The sequence below is a fragment of the Cariama cristata genome, unplaced genomic scaffold (genome assembly GCF_000690535.1).
Source record: "Cariama cristata isolate BGI_N322 unplaced genomic scaffold, ASM69053v1 scaffold1593, whole genome shotgun sequence".
Taxonomy (NCBI): Eukaryota; Metazoa; Chordata; class Aves; order Cariamiformes; family Cariamidae; genus Cariama; species Cariama cristata.
The window spans coordinates 31,898-54,922 of NW_009607604.1; the positions used below are offsets into that span (position 1 = coordinate 31,898).

Genomic DNA, 23,025 nt, shown 5'->3' on the forward strand with positions numbered 1-23,025 from the left:
GGGGGGGGGTGTTTTGTTTTGGTTTTTTTTTTAAAACTAACTTGGGCACTATTTAGAAATACAGGCTTTTCCTGTGCTGGCACTTACACCTCTTCAGGACCCCATTTCACTTGGTATTTAACAGTCTTACTAGGTCCCTCTGTGAGGGACTCTGAATTCTCTGGTAGTACACAACTATCTGTGTTTTAGTTACTGCAATGCATAAGATTGTTATCTGAACTACGTTTCGAAATCTGACCTGGCATAAAACCTAAACTTAGCTGAAAAATCGTGAGCAACCTACAGTCGTTTTACTTGGTATTAGTTAATTTATATTAAAAGCACATCCTTCTCGCGTAGGTAGGTTGATTGCATAGTCAGTGAAGAATTTGTATCTGACAACATACAGAGAGATTTTCTTTACGAGCCTTTATTGTCTTTAGGAGCATCTACTACAGAAATTCTGGCATTTTAAAATTTCTATTCAAATTTACTTCTAATTGTTACAGTGTAACAAGGTTTTAAAAGGAATATATGTGTTTCAGAAGAATGAACCGCAACAGCTGGTGTAAAGTTTAGTATCGTAATTGGTATGTCTAGGAATATGAAAAAAATCTGACCAGAATTTGCAGGAATCACTTTTAATTGAATATTCTACATCTGCACATTCAATAAAATGAAATAATGAATAGTAAATTAAATAATTCTCTAGAACTTATGCTCCTTTTTTTAACACAGTTCAGTTCATTATCTTTCCAACTAAATGTCCGTTCTGGTATCAAACACAATGCTACAAAGAGCTAGTCTTTCCTCATTCATCAAACATGCCATATTTTTTTGAACTGATGGGACTAAAGGTTCTCAAATTACTGGGAAAAAATCACTTTAGGATCCAAGTAACAAAGATAATAATAAAAAACTTATATCTTTCTGCACTGATCATGGCTAATTGCTCCCTAGGGATAGAATACGAGGATTACTTTAAAAGTACCTGGTATTTCAGGTTCCGTCTTTTCTTCTACATCATCACATAGACAATATGAAATATACTGGAAAGTTGTGCATTTTTTCCTATGTATTTCAGTAGGAATGGAAAATTAGAAAAACTTAAGTATCTTGAGAAGATACTATCTTTACACGGAAAAGCTTTTAAGAGGATAAATTACTACCTTCATTTCACCAAGTAAAAGATAGTTCATATGTTCACTTAATGTCTTTTAGTTCACAGTGACCTTGATATTTTTCTCCCATGAATGTGTTAGCCTGTATTTTTTCCTACAAATGTGTTAGCCAGTATTAAAATGAATAACCTGATGAAAACGTAAGGTTAATGGGCTTTGCTTAAAAAGGCAAATAGGGACCTGAAGAATCTTGTTAAATTTTATAAATACATATAAAGAATTTAATTTAGAATTGAGCAGGTCTGTTCTTTGGTCATTTCCCTTGGCAGGTTTTATTTCTCACACACTAAGCTGTTACTCCTCATCTTCCTCTTAACAGACAGAAATTCAGCTAATGCTGTGAATTTTTATTAGTCCAGTATGTGATATCTTTATAAGCAACAAATAGTAAGACATGAGAGATTAAAAAGAAACTCAGAGAACCATCATCAATTTTAGTATGAAAATCTGATATTTTTTCTGGTTCAAAGAACTAAAACTAGTCTTAACATTTAGCTGAAGGTCTGTCCCTACATTTCTGTTGACAGCAGAAGATTGTCACAAAATCACAGAAGGGTTAAGGATAAAAGGGAACTCTGGGAGTCCTGTGCTCCACAAGCTTCTGCTCAAGCAGGACCATCTAGAGCTGTTTGCTCAGGATTATATCCAAATGTTTTTTGAATATCTCCAAGGATGGAGACTCCACAAATGCCCTGGGCGACCTGTGCCACTGTTCAGTCACCCTTACAGTAAAAACATGTTTTCTGATGTTAAAACGGAACATCCTGTGTTTCAGTCTGTACCCATTGCCTCTTGTCCTGTCACTAGCCACCACTGAAAAGAGTCTGTCTCACTGAATCAACACTCTCTGGGCCCAGCCATTCAGTGAATTCTCAACTAACCTCACATACATTGCACACATTGCTTAAAAGCTACACAGCTTTTTAGATCTGCAGAAAAGACTGGACGCACAGGCTTTCCTGGAGACATCACAAAATCAATCAGATCTAGGCAAGTCGCGTGTATTAAAACACTGAATTTTTGTACATAGATTCCTAATAAATGTAAAAAACCAAATTAAAAGTACAAAAGTTACATACTCAACTACCAGAAATCAACTTTGTGGACAGAGCTAAATTCTGCTTCTTCTACACAAGCCTTATTGCATCAGGTGTAGACATTTATGTAGCCTCTTCTTTAGTTTGTATATGCCAGCGCAGACCGGGTTTGCATTTTGGAGAGAGAAGCAGATTCAACAAAATGATGAGGAGGTATTACTTCAATTCATCCATCACTTCACCTGCCAATGAATGCAACTGGTTCATCTCTGTTAAGTGTCTTCTCATTTTAACTTATTCCTGTGCTATGCATGTTTGGACTTTATAGGCAACTACATCCAAAATTAATATGCACTTAAGCAAAACTGAGTGAAGCAAAATTGTACTACAAGCTAAAGACTGCTTTTATCTTTGCTGTTTACAGTGTCTAATGCAACAGGACATCAACTCTTAAGCTAGTGTGGGCTACTATCTTTTGAATATTTAACTGTATGCGTTGAAGCAGCCTTTTGAGGCAACAATGTATAAAATCCATACAATGTTTCTACTCCATACAGAATAAACGTAAATGCAAAGATGGAGAATTTTAGTTATGAAATATCATTATCCTTCATCTGCCTATTTATGATGCCTGAAAAATACTGTATTGCATTTGAGAAAAATAATCTGATATTATACTTGAAAGTTACTACACTGAAAAACACAGGGGAATGGTATTCTTGCAGCATTTGACAAAGTGTAGTGGAAAAGGTAAACTAAAATTAAATTAACCACCTTTTCTGTCTTTTGAATTTAATAAACTTTGAAAGCTTCTATCTAGATCAAGCTATTGGTTTCAATTCGCCCACTAACTCATGCACAGAAAGGAAATTTTTTAGACGGTTAAACAACCTTGTCAATTAGATGTTTAATGAATTAAGATGAACTGAGAGACACTCTTAACTGGCATCTGTTGATAAAGAAGTAGCTACATTTCTTGAAGCTGCAAGGATCACTAATAATTACTCTGTTAGAACTAATTGAATTTGTTCATTTAAGGCAAAACTGTGACTTGTGGCCTTGATGACTTCTGGAAGTTACAGTGAAAAGTCCTGAGCAGAACTTGCTCAAGCATTCTGCTGTGTGATGGGACATAGTAAAACTTTAGGAGGTACATGAAACTAGCTAAATTTATATGAGATTGTTTTGGTTTTTTGCTGTTTAGTCACATCCTTTACTGAGCATGTTTGCTGGGCAAAAGAATGTATATCTTCTGTCAGTTGTATAAATACGTTGTGTTTTAGTGCTTTAAAACACATGCTTATCGCTTTTACAATTTCTCTTTGCTAATCCTGAACCTATCTTGTATGCTTCCTGCAGATGTAAATGAATGTGAAGCTGAACCCTGCAAGAATGGTGGAATCTGTACAGATCTCGTTGCCAACTATTCCTGTGAATGTCCGGGTGAATTTATGGGAAGAAACTGCCAACAGAGTAAGTCGCATGTTTTTACATCTATTTTTTTAAATAAAATAAATAAACATTTTCTCTTGCAGAGACAACTATAGAATACTATGGAAATATGTCTGTGGTCTACAAATACATAATGCTCAAAATGACCATCTTATTCTTTTCAAAATGGAGGAAATTTAAGAGACCAAATCTGTCATGCATTCAAGTAAACCATCTGATATGATGGAAACATTTGCAAAATGCAAAATTATTATCTAAGAGTCAAACAAGAAGGAGCAAATAGTGTAAAGTAGAAAAATACAAAAACTGATTCAGGCTAGGGGTTCATCTCACCAAGTATCTTGTCTTCAACAATAATTATTAGCAGATATCAATAAGTGTAAGAACAGGGCAAAAATATATGTTACTTTCTTTGACATGTCTCTAACCTCTGAAAGTTGGACCACTGGTTGACAGAGAAGTCACTAGTGGAGTTTCTCTAGTATCTGTCCTGGGAACAATCTCCCATTATTTTACCAGTAACACTGGCTATGAATGCACTACAAAGGTCCGATTCCTAAAGTTGTTACCATAAAGGAGTTCTTAATGTATGAGAGACTAGGTTTTGAAGACCAAAATAACAAAAATAGAATAAACTGCTATTGTATGAAATGCCATATACCTTAACAGTTAATAACAGATGTTAGAGTCTCATGGATTTGAAATACTGCAGAGAAGAAAGACTGTGTGTTTTAGTCGAACAAAGAATGCTAATATGATGGTGTTGTGGAAGAGGCTAATATAGTCCCAAGGTGTGTCAAGTCTGGTACCCTAAGGAGAAAAAGGAAAGTATTTGTGTATTAGCATTTGTAGTACTAGATGCTACATTCAAAATATCTGAAATATGGGAGTCATCCATTCAAGAAAGGTGATTTCTAGTTCAAGGAATGTCTACTATGTGTAGCAGCAAAAAAAAAAATAAGAAAAAGTTCTAAGTTAAATACTAAATAAATGAAACCATAACAAAGCTGAAGAATATGATTCATTTTTCTGTGTTTATATTGTGGATGCATGGGGAAGAATGGAGAAGGAAACAACATGGACCAATAACTGGAATAACAACCTGAGAATTTTTTGAAGTAGCCTCAGTGAATTCGCAGATTTATATATGCAACAGGCAAAAAATCTGAGGTATTCAGCATAATGTGGACGTAATTCTAGAGAGAAATCAAAGATTAAGATTTGCTTTACAGGCCTATATGGCTACCTGAAAGAATTTGTAATAAATGAACATCTATTAAAGTTTCCTGTAAAAGGTGCTGGTGAATCACTTCATGTATTTCCTTATAAGGTGCAATTGAATTACCATTTGGAATTCTACCAGGAATCTCATCCATCTCTTCAGAGTTTCTCTCCTGTTTTTCTGGCTGCATCATGAACATTGCTCAGATTATAGATCACATAAAACCAATCTCCTGTTTTGCTAGAAATGGGATAGTCAGAGCTATTACTTGAAGTCATCATTGCATTTTCTGGATCATCATCTGTTATTTTGTGTTTCTTTTTCTTTTTGTAGGTGTGTGTGTAACAGTATGTAAAAATAAGCTTTGTGTATGAAGTTGTAGATATTATATATTATACTGGATTTGGGTTTGTGTGTGTCTATATATATATATACACATACATATTTCTGCTTTGGAGAGCATATAATAGAAAGTAGATACGTACAAAAATTGACATTTCCAGTATATTGAAACAGTGAAAGAATTCTGCTATTGTTAGTAAAGTATTACTGAATTGCAAAATATACTATCTACAGTCTGTCTTCCTGGGTCATACTTTGGGGATTTACACTGGTAAGCCAATCACCTAGTCAAATGATCTTTCTGGAGATGCTTCTGTAGATCAGTGCTGACAACTGTGACCACGGACTCCATTGTCTAGCCCATAGAGAAGAACACAAATTTATTTGGAAGGATAATTCTGTTGACTGTTAAAGGATTTTTATAATTATGTTAAGGCTGTATACAGCAATTGAGTTGCTTTGGTATAGAGATCAAGGACAGTGAGTTTTAAAATGTGCTTTGCAGTAACTATTAATTTGTCAGCTGCAAAGTGTGTTAAGGCTGTCAGCTGCAAAGTGTGTTAAGGCTAAGAGAGCTGGAGTTGTTCAGCCTGGAGAAGGGAAGGCTCCGGACAGACCTTAGAGCAGCCTTCCAGTACCTAAAGGGGCCGACAAGAAAGCTGGGGAGGGACTTTTTACAAAGGCGGGTAGTGATAGGACAAGGGGCAATGGCTTTAAACTGAAAGAGAGAAGATTTAGATTAGATATTAGGAAGAAATTGTTCACGGCGAGGGTGGTGAAGCAGTGGCAGAGGTTGCCCAGAGAAGCTGTGGCTGCCCCATCCCTGGAAGTGTTCAAGGCCAGGTTGGATGGGGCTTTGAGCAACCTGGTGTGGTGGAAAGTGTCCCTGCCCATGGCAGGGGGTTGGAACGAGATCATCTTTAAGGTCCCTTCCAACCAAACCATTCTGTGATTCTACGGTGTGGTAAATGGGGGCATGGCAATGCAGCACTGGAGTGCAGTGGTAAAAAGCTTCTGTTCTGTACTTCTTCTGGGTAGGGACCTGCATATGGAGGTACCACCAATCCGGTATCTGCAGGATGGTATCATGCGAGCAGTGTGAAATCAGATGTGCTTTGAAAACTTAAGGGAAAAGCATTACTTAAATCAGTAATTAGAAAATTCTACACAATGTAGATATTTCAATGCTTCCATTTCACCACTCTTTATACTCATGTTATTCAGCTAAGCATACGAAGAATTATCAATAGACAACAGATAATTAAGGATGGGAGTAATGTTGGTACTGACTGTAATAATTTAATTACCCCATTCAGGAAAGTCAATGCATTCTTCTAGTACTATGGCACAGGTCACAAACTTTTAGCATTCATCTACTTTTGAACTAGTGTTACAATGGTAACTTTTCTTTTTATACCACCAATATAATTATGCACTATACAAATTCCTGTAACAGGGCTTGTAAATGTCCTTCTTTTTCATGAGCTTATTTATCTCATCATACCTAATTATGTAATTACAAGTAGTAATTACACATTCTAATTACACCATTAGAGTTTTACATGTATTTACAGTAATCATATAATTAAATACTGTTACACTAATTATGTAAATTACTGATTGCTTCTCAGAATTACCTCACAAAGCTCAAAGATTGCTAATCCATGTTTCAGAATATGTGAAATATCCTAGATCGAGAAGAAAAAAGGCAAAAATACATCATGCAATCCATTCTCCTGTCATTGCCATCTTCTCATCCAGGATGCATTTTCTAATAATATATCTGGTTTGGTACATCCCAAATACCAGTGCTTTATAATAATGACTTGTCATGTTACTCATCGGCTTCAAATAGCTTATGTCAGACTGTTTTTCTTAATGCTCCACTTAAGTTTTCTCTCTTTTTTTTCAATTCCACCATAATTAATTTCTCTTAGCTAATCTCCTAAATAATTCCCTTCCATTTTACCTCATGTGTAGCTCTTTCCAGGTGTGAGACAACTGTTGTATTACACCCAGGTCCCGTGAGCCTTGTGGGACACCTACCCAGAATTATTCTGATGAGTCCCGAGAGCCTTTGCTAATAACTAGCACAGCTAAAGTGAGAGGAGAAAGCCTGTCTGGAAGTGAGTACTAAAATAGCACTAAAATGCCTAACAAGCTTGGAGCCATACTTGGACCATCTTGTCCATCTTCTGAGTCTCCTTCTGACATGGATGACGTTTGGAGCTGCTTTCTAACGGCTCAGCCATGAAGTAAAGTTCTCAGAAGACATGGAGATGATCTCCTGGCCAGCTGATATGCTTCACATCCCGACAATGCTTCTGTTCCTTTAGGGCCGCCTTCTGGTTTATTTATGTATGCTTCTCATTTTGAAGCACTGGCCTGAGCTCTCGGATTTTTTTGGAGAGACTTAAATTCAGTCTTCTTTCTTTCTTATTAGCTACTGCTATCTTTAGCCATTCAGGCATAAGTGATACTTAAACCAGCTGTTCCTCATTGCTGGAAAGCACAGGATGAGACAAAGTCAGAGTAATGTGGAGTGGAAGAGCACTGATGGCTTCAAAACATTCAGTTGTTCTGGAATAAGCTTATCAGCCTGTTAAGAGATACTTCACTGAGCATGTGGTATTTACAAAATTTGCCTGCAGATGTTTAGTAAACACAGAATGGGAAGAGAGTACCTTTTCCCATCCTCTGAAAGCAAAAGCTAAACTATATTAATTCCATATTACTTTCCAGATTTCTTAAGGCTTTGGCATTTCCATGATGCAGCTGCATCTCCTTCTGTTCTTGCACTCTCTGAACCTATTTCTTGCTTCTGTGCTGAATTCAAGCTATCAGTTATGATTACCTCAATTACAGCTTTCTTTAGTCTTGGAGTACGGCTTCCAAGACAGATTCTCCTGAGGTTGAAGTTTTTACTTTCTGGATCAGAAAATTCTCTTGCAGGCTACAGGGAACCACTTTCATCAGTGTTAGACTGTTTGCATTATTCAGTACAAATCTGTATTGTTATAATCTCCCATGAGCAACATGGATTGTGAATAGCAGTAATTTGTGAGGAGTTCCACAGGTAATTTTTGATCACTTTTTTTATCTAGCAGATGGTACTGTACAGTGGACATGTTACAATTTCACGATTGTGCATTTTGGAGCTGTATTCTGATTGCCAAGAGTTGCTGCCACTAAAGCATATGGCAAATTTTCTCATGCTTTTTCTTTAAAGATATAGTTCAAATTAGTCATTGTAAATATTTTTTGTATATACTATGGCCCCTTCACCTCCTTTTCTGTGTATTCCACATGGCCATATGTAGGAGGATTGCATTCAGAGCAAGTGCACCAATTTAGTTTGTCTAGCATGTCAGAAATCCTGCTAAGCAGCGTACCTTCAGATTATTTTCATTTGTTTCCCATACTTTATGTTTTATTACACTAATGTATTTATACTGCACTTGGTCATCTTCTGCCTTCCTGTTTGTGGAAATCAAAGGACATTTTTTTATTTAAATGAAAATGCCCTTCTTTCAGTGTCATTTTAGCTTAAAAATTATCTAAAAATCTGACAGACCTAGCCATGAAGAGATTTTCAAAACTTCTGCTTATGTGCACCTTTATACTCTCAGTCTAGATGATGTCATCCAAAGCGTCCTGAGGTGCTGTGGTTTTAGAATTCGCTTTCTTTCAAAATTGTTCCCAGGAAAACAGGACACCTCCAACTTACATGATTTGTAACACAGGAGAAATAACTAGTTTCGTAGTATTATTTTAAGAGGCTATATTGCTTTTTTTGGTGTTTTCTTTATTTCACTTCTAAGTGTGTTTTCAAGGCAATGTCTTCATTTGTTGGGACTTTTTGGCTTCAGGTGCTTGTCCTTTGAACTCCTCTGCTTGATGCTCACAGTCTTCAGTGAGTCTCAGGTATCTCTGTCTTCCCCAGCTCCAGCTCTTACCAGCCCTGGCTCAGCAGGGTTCTGGGTTCAGAAAACCTCCGTGCTTAGATTCAGAAAAACCCTACGCAAAACAAATATCACAGGATGCAGGCCTAAAAAGTGCACAGGTAAAATAAAATAACTTATGAAACAGTTAAAAGCTATGTTTTCACCAGCCTGATCTCCTTCTATGACCAGGTGACTTGCGTGGTGGATGAGGGAAAGACTGTGGATGTGGTCTACCTGGACTTCAGCAAGGCCTTTGACACTGTCTCCCATGGCATTCTGCTGGAGAAGCTGGCAGCTCATGGCCTGGAGAGGAATACCCTTCACTGGGTGAAAAACTGGCTGGCCGGCCATGCCCAGAGAGTGGTGGTGAATGGAACTAAATCCGGTTGGCGGCCGGTCACCAGTGGTGTTCCTCAGGGCTCAGTGTTGGGGCCAGTTCTGTTTAACATCTTCATTGATGATTTGGACGAGGGGATCGAGTGCACCCTCAGGAAGTTTGCAGGCGACAGCAAGCTGGGTGGGAGTGTTGATCTGCTGGAGGGTAGGAAGGCCCTACAGAGGGATCTGGACAGGCTGGATCGATGGGCCGAGACCAATGGCATGAGGTTCAACAAGACCAAGTACCGGGTCCTACACTTCGGTCGCAACAACCCCATGCAACGCAGGCGTGAGAAGGAGTGGCTGTTTAGCTGCCCGGCAGTGAAAGACCTGGGGGTGTTGGTCGACAGCTGGCTGAACATGAGCCGGCAGTGTGCCCAGGTGGCCAAGAAGGCCAACAGCATCCTGGCCTGTATCAGAAAGAGGATAGTCAGCAGGACCAGGGAAGTGATCATCCCTTTGTACTCGGCACTGGTGAGGCCGCACCTCCAATCCTGTGTCCACTTCTGGGCCCCTCACTAGAAGAAGGACATTGAGGTGCTGGAGCGTGTCCAGAGAAGAGCGACAAAGCTGGTGAAGGGTCTGGAGAAAAAGTGATGGGGAGCGACTGAGGGAGCTGGGGTTGTTTAGTCTGGAGAAAAGGAGGCTGAGGGGAGACCTGATCGCCCTCTACAACGACCTGAAAGGAGGTTGTAGCGAGGCGGGGGTTGGTCTCTTCTCCCTGGTAACTAGCAATAGAACAAGAGGAAACTGTCTCAAGTTGCGCCAGAGGAGGTTCAGGCTGGACATTAGAAAGAACTTCTTCACTGTAAGAGTCGTTAAGCATTGGAATGGACTCCCCAGGGAGGTTGTGGAGTCATTGTCCCCGGAGGTGTTCAAAAAGCATTTAGATGTGGCGCTTGAAGACATGGTTTAGTGGGTTTAGCGGACATGGTGGCGTCAGGTATACGGTTGGACTTGGTGATCTTTGAGTTCTCTTCCAAACATGATTCTATGATTCTATGTTTTCAAAGGGAAGCTTTATGTCTGGCTAAAATTTGTCTTCCAAGAAGTCTCTGTTTTCGAAATATGGGTAGGAATCAGAACTTCACCGTTTTCTTAAATTAATAAACCTGCTAACAGGCTTTCTGGTGAATTCAGCTCATGAAAATGCCCTGTTAAAATTAAGCTGTTAAGCACTGGACTGTTGTTGAATGGTAAACATGATCCCATTACAACCATACCTCATTTCAAGACTACCTGCTGGGGAACCTAGGTTTTAAGGCATGAGATTTTTTATGTCCCTCCAGTTGGCAATATGTTGTGGCTTAAAGTTTGTAGTGAGCCACTGTGAAAGACTTTACTTGACAGGAATGAACATGGACTTGAGTTCCCTAAATTTCTGATTACTATTACAATCTCTTTGAATGAGATTTAGGAGAACCTAACTTTCCGTACAGCTCACCATATCAATTTAACTAATTCTCAGAATAATCCAATATGAAGTTTTTGGTTTTAGGCATATTCTTGATTGTTTTGAATATCTGACAGTTTTATGATGTGAAATACTGGTGTCATATAAAATGAAGCAAATTTCTGTAGCACAAAACTGACCAAACATACTAATTTTTCTTTGTGTTCTTGAAATTGCTCTGTAGTTCAAGATGTCAATTATTTATGTTGATATCTACCAACCTTTCATGTTTAATCAGTTGATTCAGGTTTGCAACTTTCATTAGGAAAAAAAATGAACTATAGAAAGAATTGTAGTTTGTAGAAATACAGACTCCTGTATTTAAATTAAAGGCATTATAATCATCTGCAAAAGAAGAAGATAAGATGGGCATTCATTGATACAAAAATAATTTACGTTTTTATATTGGAGTTTCTGTCCCATTTGCATTCATCTTGCCAGAACGTACTGGAGTTCTGTTAAGACACATGCTAAACCTGACAGATTTCTTGCTGACCTGTAGATTATGACCTTAAACTGAATTAAGACAGATTTCCTATTGCTCTCTTTCCAATTTATTAAATAGGTAAGCTCTTGTAATTGCCTTCAAATTCCAGAAATTTCCGAACAGATTTTCTATTTTTGTCAGAGAATTAGGACAAAAAGCCCCTACCCCTGTTTTTCATTGCATCATACTGTAAAGTAACCATTCCTTGAAAACTGCTGTAAACCAGCCCTGCTGCTCCCTGAAGGAGCCTTGCTTCAGCTTGCCTTTGCCCATCTTGCTGCTTTTGTGGCTGTTCATTCTGCACTGCTGCTTTACCTGTTTGCCTTGTTCTCCTGGCAAAAAGTGACCCAGGAAATAAAAAAGGTAAATAACGAAACAGATCAGTTCTTTGGTCCGGTGAACTTCACGGCCACACAAATACAGGGCTGGTACAAAGAAATGGCAGGGGACAGAGCCTGTGCATGAAATCAAGACACCACCAGTTAAAACTGTCAGTCAAGCCACAGTCTAATCAAGAGAGTAGAAACTGTCCTTTAAATTCTTATCTTTGCCTTAAAGATGAATTATTTTAATTTTTGTATTTTTCTTTGTTTGTTTCTCTTCAAAGATCATAAAATTTAAAAGATAGAATTCTCAGCTCATTTACCAAGGATATAATGACTAAAAATTCCGTAAATATATACATTCTTGTTTGTCATTATTTAGATGGCAAATTCAGGACTTGCATGGAAAAATTAAGGAGATTTTATAGATATGTGTATATGTATGTGGGTATATGTATACACAACTACTACCCTTAGAGAAATTAATTCACTTTTTATGGCGTACTGAGGGTAGTTAACTTATCATTCATATGATTTCCTTGCTGGTTTAGGAATAATGTGTGGTTAATATCAGACAAAAGGAAGAAAGGGAAATTTTTTGTGCCTAAAAGAAATGTATTGATTTAATCTAAAGTTAATGGTAATACTTGATTTATGACCTCCCTGGATTACAGAAATATTTTAGAACAGAAACATATTAGAAATACATTTTAAAAGTGCAAGAGGGAAAACTTTTATATGTTAACTGTGACTTTAGCCCATGTAATTCAACTCGGTCTAGGTAATTTGTCCTCTTTTGAACATACTATAAGAATAAAAACAGAAATAAAGGCTGAAAGTGGTCTGAATGTATCCGTAGTAAGGGTGATACTTTATATATATTTTTAGCTATTTCGGCTAATCATGGACGGAACACAATTTCTGTATTTGCATTGGACAAAATCCATCTTGAATCTCTTGCTGAAACTAATGAGATTTGCTGAGGCTACACCGTTCTGGGAATATTATCTGGCTAGCATTTCTATGTAGTGTATTGGTATGAAAGTGCAAAGAGGCAGAAAATGTTATAGAAACGACAGAATACATTGTTAACATTGAAATGTTCTCCCAGGCATTTCAATGACCTACTGAGAAATATTAATCAAATTCTAACATTTCTAATACTGATTCTCAAACAACAAAGCACACTCTGGCCCTTCTGCTGCAGACCTACTTTGTCCAGGCATCCCATATAAGACACAGAAGTGTGCAAAATTAGGCTCAATAGATCACAATTGTAGTTCTTCCTTTCAATACAATAGGAAAATCAGACTGATCTGTCAGTGTTTGATGTTGAAACAAATTCCTCAGCCCTATACCTTTGGGTATATTTTCATCTTGCTGTAGTTGTACTGCACAGCAATGCCTTCCTTTGAAAATTCATTTCTCAATATCTTACCTTGATTAGGCAGTAAAGGATACAGAAACTCATTGTAAAATATTCAGACAAGCCCTTAGGAGCCAATAGGCACATTTTACACATTTAATCATCTCCTTACTACATGAGTCATCTAGTGCAATAGTAGCTTTTGGGTTGTGTCAAGAACTACAATATGAACGCAACCCTATATTCAGGCATCTACAACTTGACTTTGTAACATCTCTTTTTAGCTTGAACCACCTTGTTGTGGTGAACTTCTTGCCATGTTTTCTTACTTAAACCTACTGATCTGCTTTTCTCAGGCATTGTGTCATTCTTGACTCATGGTGCTCCTCAAATTACTCTGAGTAAATATGCAGGTAGGTTGCACTGGAGTCAGGGATTCCTTCTTCTACCTGTCTACCACCTGTTTGTTCTTCCTGCTAAGGGAGAAATACAACCCTACCTTTTCAGTAGCATAGAATCACAGACATTCACAAAAAGCAGAGGAGAAAAAATACTTACCTTATAAATATAAACCACTGCTCCTGTGTTGGAAGAACTTTTATGCGCACTTTTATGCATGGCAAAGCCTATGACAATGCATATTTCAGCATTTCTAAGCCTTAAAGGAAAAATTACAGCACATCGTTATTCTCAAAGTAGCCTCTATAGCTCTTAAGTTCCTGATCTGGTCAATAATGCACATTCTTTTTTTACATCCTCACAGAAATGAAAAATAATTTGCAGGTAAGGAATTGACACTATAAAAGAAATAAAAGCCAGACTGTAGCGAGTAGAAGCAAGCTGAAAACAAATCACCAGCTATTATGACCAAAAAATCTCTTAATAATATGGAAAAATGTCTTCAATAAAAGCACTAATGGTTATAAATATATGAAAAGAACAATTTACAGCTGTAGTAGGCTCAACGAATTTCCCAATAGCCAAGTCACAGGACCATGTTTTTCTGTTTCAGGTACTAGTCCAATTAGGAAAAAACTTATTTCAAGGCTTAGTATTTATAAGATACAGGCCATTTATTTCAAAATAGATTGATCATGGAGTGTGGCTTGCTATCTGAGTGAGCCTGGTCTAGTCTGCTGCTACCCTTTGATGGACACAGGAATGAGCAGTGAGAGGAGAATAATCTTTAGAAACATACAAACCTCTCATAATGAAACTACCTTGAGGTTTGCAGTAGTTAACAAATCGGCCACAGAGTAGAATTACAGGGAAGTATGGCATAAACCTTGCAAAAGTTGGAGGTTTGAAAGTTGATTCACATTTTGGAGATTCATTTGGACTTCAAATTCAAGCTAAGCTGTAAAAGATGAAAATCCATGTGAACTGAAGAGAAAATGGAACAAAACATGGTTACATGAGCCCTAAATTAACTAAAATCTCCAGGCTCAGCACAACGCCCACCTGCAGTTTCAGAAGGAGAAGGAAATGTAATATGTTCAGTGATCAACTTCCCACTGAGGCAAGATTCACAGCTCCTGCTGCTTTGGACAGGCAGAGAGTCCAGCAAAGCTCCTGTTACAGGCATTGCTGCAGTAATGTGTAAGATACATAGGAGGGGAATGAACGATGCTAGGTTACATCAATTTTAGTCCCTGATGCCACCATGCTCATTTGTTGCATTCCATTAGATGATCAAGGATGTAGAAGAAATTCAGAATATCTCCAGCGTCTTATCATTGGTTGTGTTCGAAGGAAAAGCAGCATGTACTGTGTCCAGTTCTGAGCCCCTCACTAGAAGAAAGACCTTGAGGTGCTGGAGTGAGTCCAGAGAAGGGCAACGAAGGTGGTGAAGGGTCTGGAGCACAAGTCTGATGGGGAGTGACTGAGGGAGCTGCAGTCGCTTAGTCTGGAGAAGAGGAGGCTGAGGGGAGACCTGATCACTCTCTACAATGACCTGACAGGAGGCTGTAGCGAGGTGGGGGTTGGTCTCTTCTCCCCAGTAACCAGTGATAGGACAAGAGGGCGTAGTCTGAAACTGCATCAAGGGAGGTTCAGGTAGACATTAGGAGATATTTCTTCACAGAAAGGGTCATTAGGCATTGGAATGGGCTGCCCAGGGAGGTGGTGGGATCACCATCCCTGGAGGTATTTAAGAAAAGACTGGACGTGGCACTTAGTACCATGGTCTAGTTGACATGGTGGTGTTAGGGCAAAGGTTGGACTCGATGATCCCAGAGGTCACTTCCAACCAAATCAATACTGTGATTCTGTGATTCTGTCGATAATCACAACTTAGTCTGCTTTCTAGCCTCTTCAGGGTTCAGCATGGCAATGGCAGTTGTTCGTTGCCCATCAGGTCAGAGGCAAACAGCATGCCTCCATGGCTGCAGGCAACTGCACAGGCAGTGGCCATCAGCCCAAGAGCCACCCTGTGTGGATGGACCCCTGCAGCTTGGGGGATCAGCAGCCGCAGTGTTACTTACTCAAGGGCGTCACTGCTTCAAAATAACTGAGGAGATGAACAGATATGAAAACTTTGGCAGCAATGCAATACTGGTAGAGAAAGGGTTCATGTCTTTCTGTCATGGTGTACATAACTTGGGACTCAGAAGGATGCAGATGAGTTGCTGTAATGAAATAGAGTTTAAAACTGAAAATTCACAACTATCATAAAGTACTTTGCCAAGAAAAGCTGATGGAATTATGCTTAATTCAAACTCTTTTCCTTTGTATCAGTGATTATTTTCTAGTATTAATGCTAATTGTAATTTGGCCAGCTCTTGGTTTACTGTAGTTACTTAGAAATTTTGTTTACAAAAAAGTATCACACAAAACTTTTAATCTTGAAAACTATTGGACAGATTAATATCCATTACTGATCCAGCAAAATCTGTTTGATAGAGGTCACCCATAAATATGATTTTCTTTTGTTGGTGGATCTGTACAGTTGACGGTAACATTGCATGCCTTCACTGAAAATCAGTTTCAGTGTGTAGTTTATAATACTCTATCTATTGTTATTCTAATAATATCAATTCGCATTTATGCTCCTGTTGCTGAAACCTAAGTTCGTCATTACTCTGTTCCTATTCTTATGCAATTCACTTTTACCCATCTCTGTTTTGAAATTTCATCCTAGGCATAGCATAAAAAGTAACCATGTTGAAATTCATTACCATCAAAGTTACAGAAAAGCAAGTGTTGCTGGGAAAAATATTCCCCAGTATTCTTTTAACTTTGAAAGCAAATTTGAATGCTTACATCCACTATGTGCAAATATGATTCTTTCTTTTTCTTCAGTGTTTCTAAGAAGTGTTCTTTCTCTTCTGGATAGCAGTAAAACATCCGTACAGAAAGCTGAATATGGATTTTACTGTGATTACTAAAATCTCCTCTTCTTTTTCTTACCTCCTGGTCCTTCCACAATTTTTTTCATGGTACTTTTAACTTTTCCATCAGGTGCGAATTTGAGTGAGTATTGGGGTTTGTTCATTTTTAGATATAGGAAGTTTTTTTCCTTGATAAAAAGTGTCAAGTGGAAAACCTTCAAGAATTAAATTCATTTCCCAAAGCACATGATGGAATCCGTTCAGCCTCTTCTCATCTCTAATGAAGGTGGTGGTGGGTCTCCCACTGAGTTCTCTGCAACCAAGATAGGGCACAAATTACATGATGTCCTTTAAAAGCTATGCTTTAGTCTTATACAAATACCACTGCTGGCAGTAAAATGTGATTTATTAATGAAGTGTAGTGTGTCTGTTCCCTTCCCCCAAGAATTTAAATCTTTTTAGCACTAATTGCACATTGATTTAAAGAATGAAACACTGGTTTTTGTTGCTGTTCATTATTAGTATTTAGTGATGGAGAATCCTAATTTCAGACACCTTAATGTACTTTAAAAGTGCAGTTTTATTCAATATGGAAAGCCTAATTATTAGTCATCATGTAGCCTAGTGACATCTGTGTCACCTTTGCTATGTCTGCGAAGTACCAGGAGAAGTAGACCCCAAGGAATTCACCAAGACAGGTTACTGGGTAGAGAGCTGGATAAGTTAGCCAGTATGAAAAGTTGAGGAAAAGTGTAATTTTTGTGAACAGCAAAAAATGCACCTGTGCTGTCCATGTGTAAGGGGTGTAAGGCAGAAGAGTTTCCATTTGGGAAAGCAGAGATGTCACTGTGCTGTTCTGTGACCAAAGAAGGGGCCTGAGGAAAAGCAGATTCTAGTCTCTGATGTAATTGGCATCCTTTATGCATGGTGGAGCACCTTCAGAAGACAGTGTGACAGTCACAACGTATAATTCCCAGATGGGTTTTACGCCGGGGCTGGGGTATGAATAACATGATTTCGAATTTGATCAGATAAGGAAGGAATTTTATTCTCTTACAAGTAGATACTAGTCTTTTTCACTTAAACTTTACAACTCCTGAAAGAAATATAAACCTTCAACTCAAGCTGCTCTATTTTCCAAACTGCAGTTCATTCTTATTTGTGTTAGATGCAAATCCGTGCCTCCTGAAGACATACTGTAGTTAAGTGCACACATTCCTCCTTGTTGTGACTTTTGCTGACATTAGGTCCTCTTGCGCAAGACAAGAAGTTGAGAAACGAATTTCCCCTGCTCTGTCAATCCTACTGCAATTAAGTTAGCAGATCAGCATCCAACATTGCAATATTGTGGTCCATGTTAAGCCAAAAGGATCGCAAGTCACAAGAAATTTTACATAGAGAGACTTAGACGAGAAAGACATTAAGAAGTTTCCAATGTCATATGAGCTGTTTGCACTGGCACTGAGGACATGGGGTGAAGAGGTTATGGGGAATTTAAATTGAAATGTGTAAATTTTTACATAGTGTTTAAGTGTTAAGTTTTTTGAAAAGTCATCATGGATAAATAATAACATAGTTTAGTGCTATTGTTACTTTATTGAATCAAAAGAATCAAACAATATGGCTGTGGTAATTGCACTGTGATTTTGCTGTGTGCAGCTTTATTTGGAATTTCTGAATACAGACTGTCAGCACAGTGGGGTCTCCTGGCTTTTAACCAGCCATCAGAGTCTGACGTATCAAGATGAATTTGTAAACAGAGTTGTGCTCATTTATGTATTACTGACTAGTAACTTCACATTTACCTTTTGCTATAACATTTTGTGAATACTTCTCTTTACGTAGTTATAAGTGAAAGTTACCAAGTCAATCTATATATTTCCAAATGTCTAGGCATTTTGTAAATAAGGTGAGAAGATTTTATCCACAGTAAATTCAAATATTTGTTTATGCTTTATTTATTAAAGGAAAATGCTAAAAGATTTGGATTTTGGTGACTGGATGATGTTCTCTAATACCTTCCATCTCTTCTTTAAACAGCTGGACTGAAAAAGTCACAGCTATGCAGTGGCTTCATTGACCATGTTTATTTCGGAGGAATTTCAGGAAAGAGGATATTATTTCTTAGTTTGTCAGCTTAGAAATACGACTCTCTTCTTGGTAATCCCCTAACAATTTTTTTTTTTTTTTCCCTGTGTAATATTAAAGTATTGAATAATTAGTTTTCCTACAGAATGCCTAATAAAGAGCCCTATAAACAGTATTAAGAGGAAATGCCTTCTGAAATAGCAGCTTTTTAAAGTCTAGTTTCTATTCTTAATTAAACTGCTATACTACTTATTATGTATGCAGTGTGTTTTCTTGGGGAGTTGTTTTTAAATAGACTGTTTACATGATAACATAATGGATTCTTAGCTAAATTTCACTACCATTTTATTGGTAATTTCTTAAGAACATAAAAAAGCCATCATATTGGGTCACATAGTTCCAACAGTCTGGTTGGTTTACCATCATGTCTCTGACTGTGGCAATGACAAACATCTTTTAAGGAGAGAATGTAGGCTTGGACAGTTTCTGTCATTTGTTCCCCTCATATCTCCTCTAGGTCTACAGTTCCTGTAGGAATATTAGAGGGTACACCCCTGGTCAGTCTCTTCATTATCATCTATGGACCTATTGTGGCTGAATTTGTCTAATTCCTTTTTGAACCTGTTGATCCTGTATCTAACTCTAGAAGGCTCCAGAAGATCACTACCCATTGTGCAAAAAAAGTACTTTCTTTTACATGTGTTGAGCTGATTTCCTATGAATTTGAGTGAGTGCTCCCTCTTTTCAGTAACATAGATGTCATGAACGGTACTGTATTCATCTCATCTACATTTATGTAAAGTTCAGTCATATCCCTCCTTGGCCTGTTCCTTTCCAACTTGAAAAATTGTAGTTTTTTGTTCCCTTTTCCTATGATACCTGGTTTTTCCCTTTAATCATTTGAACTGCCATTCTCTATACCTTCTTTAGCTCTACACCTTCTTGGGATGCAGAGACCTGAACTCATGAGAGTTTCATATACTTGTAAAAGAATACTCTATGTCTTGTTCTCAAGGCCTAAGTTTTTAATGGCTTTTTTGGTTGCCACTGCATTTTGAGCCAATATCTTCAGAGAACCGATGATGATGACTCTGAGATCCCTGTTTGCAGTGTAATGGCCATTTCTAAGTTCAGTATTGTGTAAGCACATTTTAGGTTTTTTTCACAGATGCAGTATCTTCCATTTGTGTACACTGAGGTTCATCTGTCAGCCTTTTGGCCACACATTCAATTTTCTATGTCCTTTTGGAGCTGCTCATCATCAGAGTGGCATTTGATCAAGACAGCTTAGTAGCTTCAAAGTGGACAATTTCCCCATTTGTACGTTCCACCCAGTCACTGATGAGTAAAACTGACTTCAGCAATGACCCTTAGGGGATTCCACTGCTGACATTTCATCCTGAAAAGCCACTTCCTGTTCTTTAATTAGACTTCTGTCTACAACAGGGCCTTTTCCCTGCTCCCTGGCAGGAGCCTTTCATGTAGAACCTTATCAAATACTCTCTGAAAATCCAGACGTGCTGTTTCCACTGTATTTCCTTTATCCCTGTGCATATTGTCACCATTAAAGAACTACATCAGATGAAGCAGGATTGCCGTTTACAGATGTTGGCTCTTTTCCAACAGATTGTCTTTATCCAGGTACTTAGTGATGTTAATTATAGACTTAGCAGCTTACAAGATGTCAAAGTAGACTCACCTGCCTGTAGTTCCCATAGTGCACCCTAGAAATGTTTTTTGTAGACAGGAGTGCAGCACTGATCTATTGGTGCAGCTCTGTAGTCCATAAATCCAGCTTTTTCATCTAGGCACAATTCCTAAAAACACTATGTCGTGAAATCACATGACCACTGGAAAAAGCAAGTCATTATTAGGTGCTGAAAGAACTCTAAAATCCTTTTTGCTTCCATTTTTCAAATCCCCAGACTACCTAAGAGTTGCCTAACTTTGTTTTCAGTCTGTGTCCTCAGCATGGAGCTTGTAGAGCAAGTGAAGGCCAAAAGTGGATTTTACAACCTTACTATAAAAATATGAGGAGAGGATTTGGTAATGGAAGCACATGATAGTCACTTAGCAGTAATAGCACCGTTGAGAAGTAGAACGTAACATCCAATTTCTTTATATATGATTAGTTCTGATAACCATTGCTTACACACATGAACCTTGTTGACCAGTATTATACCAGAATAATGTGCTGCTGTTGGCTTAGATGCTACATCAGCATAAAAAGCATTTAATCTCTTTCGACATATCAGCAAATGGGTAGCAATTCTTCCCATTACTGTCTAAAAAGCTTTCTTCTTTTGCATGGAACATAACTAATCACATCATTTTGGTGTCACTCCTAGAGACCTGAAGCTTAACACAACATCATTTGAAAAGTTTGCTTGTCTGGAAGTGTCTTTGTGCTCATTAGCTGCTACTGATGCAAACTGGTAAAGATGTTGCTTTTGGCATGCAGTATTTTATGTGAAAGCACAAAACAAGATTAAGTGTATTCTTCACCTCAATGCTGCTGTACCACACTGGCTACTAGCATACGTGGAATCACACTTCAGCAATCAGAGTAATAATAACTAAAACGTTAATAGGTGAAGAAAATCCATTTTGTTTTGTTTTAAATCTGTGAAGCAAACTTATGGAGATAAATGCCTCTGTTAATCAGATTTCAGAGCTGAATGGCTCTATAAACTTACCAGGGCCAAGCAAAAATGTGCTATTCCATTGTGTATTTAGAAGTTGTCTCGAAGTTACAAAACCTGTGACTTTTATTTTTTCTCTAGTAATAGATAAAAACTATCTGAAGTAATCACTGACATTGTATGTTCTCCAAGTCTACTGAAGTGCAAAATAAAATGGGGGTTTGTAAATTCTGTTTTGTGGTTTCATTTTGTGTGGCAGTGGACTAGAAAGAGGAATGCATGATCTGTTACCTTGTCTCAGTGGAAGGGCTGATTAAATTCCTTCAGTGGGAACAAAAACATTGATTTGGTCTTGCCTGCAGGATTAGTCGTCAGAACAGCAATTAACATGAGTTGCTACAACCAAGTTACTCAATATTACTCAGATCAGAACACTGGATTGTGGAAAAAACACTTGAGCTACATGGAGTAAGCGAACAATTTGATTAGCTGCAGAATGACTGAAATAGCCAATAGCTAAAATGTGCGAAGTTGAGCTTATGGTCATCATCTGTGTCCTCCCTACATTATGCTCACCAGCAATCTTCAAACTCCAGTCCATATAATCAGAGATTGAAAAGCTCAAGTCCAAAGCACTGCTGCACTTACGCTAGAGATTTTTAGTTATGGGTAAAAGTCTGATTAGCACAACCAGATTTATAGCTAATCTGGATGCAGTAGTATACCATCTCTTTTGGGCAACAGTGATTTTAATATTCATGTTAGAGATCTGCAGAGTTTTAAAATTTAAAAAGTCAGTGTTCCATACACAGCTTTTGCACAACTTAGATTTCATTCCAAGTGAAAATCTGTCTCTGTGTGGGAGGGAGCGTAGAGGGCTTAGGCTTTGCTTGTATTTAAAAGTTATGTCTTAAGAGATGACGTAAGAAGCAATAACTGCTAGTGGAGGGAAAAAAACCTGTCATGAACATGAGAGCAGAGGAGATGGTAGTAAGAATGTGCTTGACAAAAAAAAGGAGGCCAATAGGTTCAAAAAGTGGGTCTGCAGGAACAGACCTACTATGTCTGTGTAATCTCCAGCTATATTGGCACACTGTAATCAGTGCTCTTGGCCTACTGAAGCCAAGCCATGAGACAGTTAATCGGATAATGAGCTGGGATATGTGACTGTCCTTCACAATACCTCTGCACAATATGTTTGCTCTGTGCAAGTATGACTGAAGTAAACTGAATGTACAAAGCCAAACAGACTACTTCCAGTAACTTAAGATTTTACCTCTTCTTCAGTCTGTCATAGTGTGCATTTACACATATGATCTGCATACATGTGCAAAGACAGCATCTTCTAGAAAATGAAAAGTCTCCTTGGGCCTCTACTTCTCCTGGAAATGAAAATGTAATTCCTACACTTAGAAATTCTTCAACTTTTTAAAATATACTGATTATCCATGCAGCTAACAGCAAAAATTTGATTTGATATAGGAAAACAGACAGAATTTTTGTATGTCAGGTATCATTCTAACAGACTGTGACTGACTGAGACTGAAATATATTCATACTTAACTGGAGATTGGGGATGCAAACACGTTTATATAAAGTGTTCTGCTTATGAATGGCTCCCAAGAAGAAAAAAGTGCTAATAAACAAATAGTAATTGTTATTGTTACTATTATGATGATGATGATGATAATGATGATGATGATTTCATGTAGCACTGTATAATACTGGATAAAGTGAAGTACCTCAGGGGCAAATCCTCACTTGTAAATTAATAATACTGCAAAGGCAACAGAACAACATCA

The 23,025-nt window shown here is 37.9% G+C and overlaps 1 protein-coding gene across 1 annotated transcript in view; it reads left to right on the top strand.

Annotated features, from left to right (window-relative positions):
- Window positions 1-23,025, top strand: part of EDIL3 (EGF-like repeats and discoidin I-like domains 3) — a gene marked incomplete at its 3' end in the record, with an annotated part of 84,160 nt that overhangs the window by 25,111 nt on the left and 36,024 nt on the right. The window contains exon 4 of the mRNA XM_009696770.1: window positions 3,557-3,670. Within this exon, the coding sequence (XP_009695072.1) occupies window positions 3,557-3,670 (114 nt within the window). The remainder of the gene's footprint in view (window positions 1-3,556; window positions 3,671-23,025) is intronic.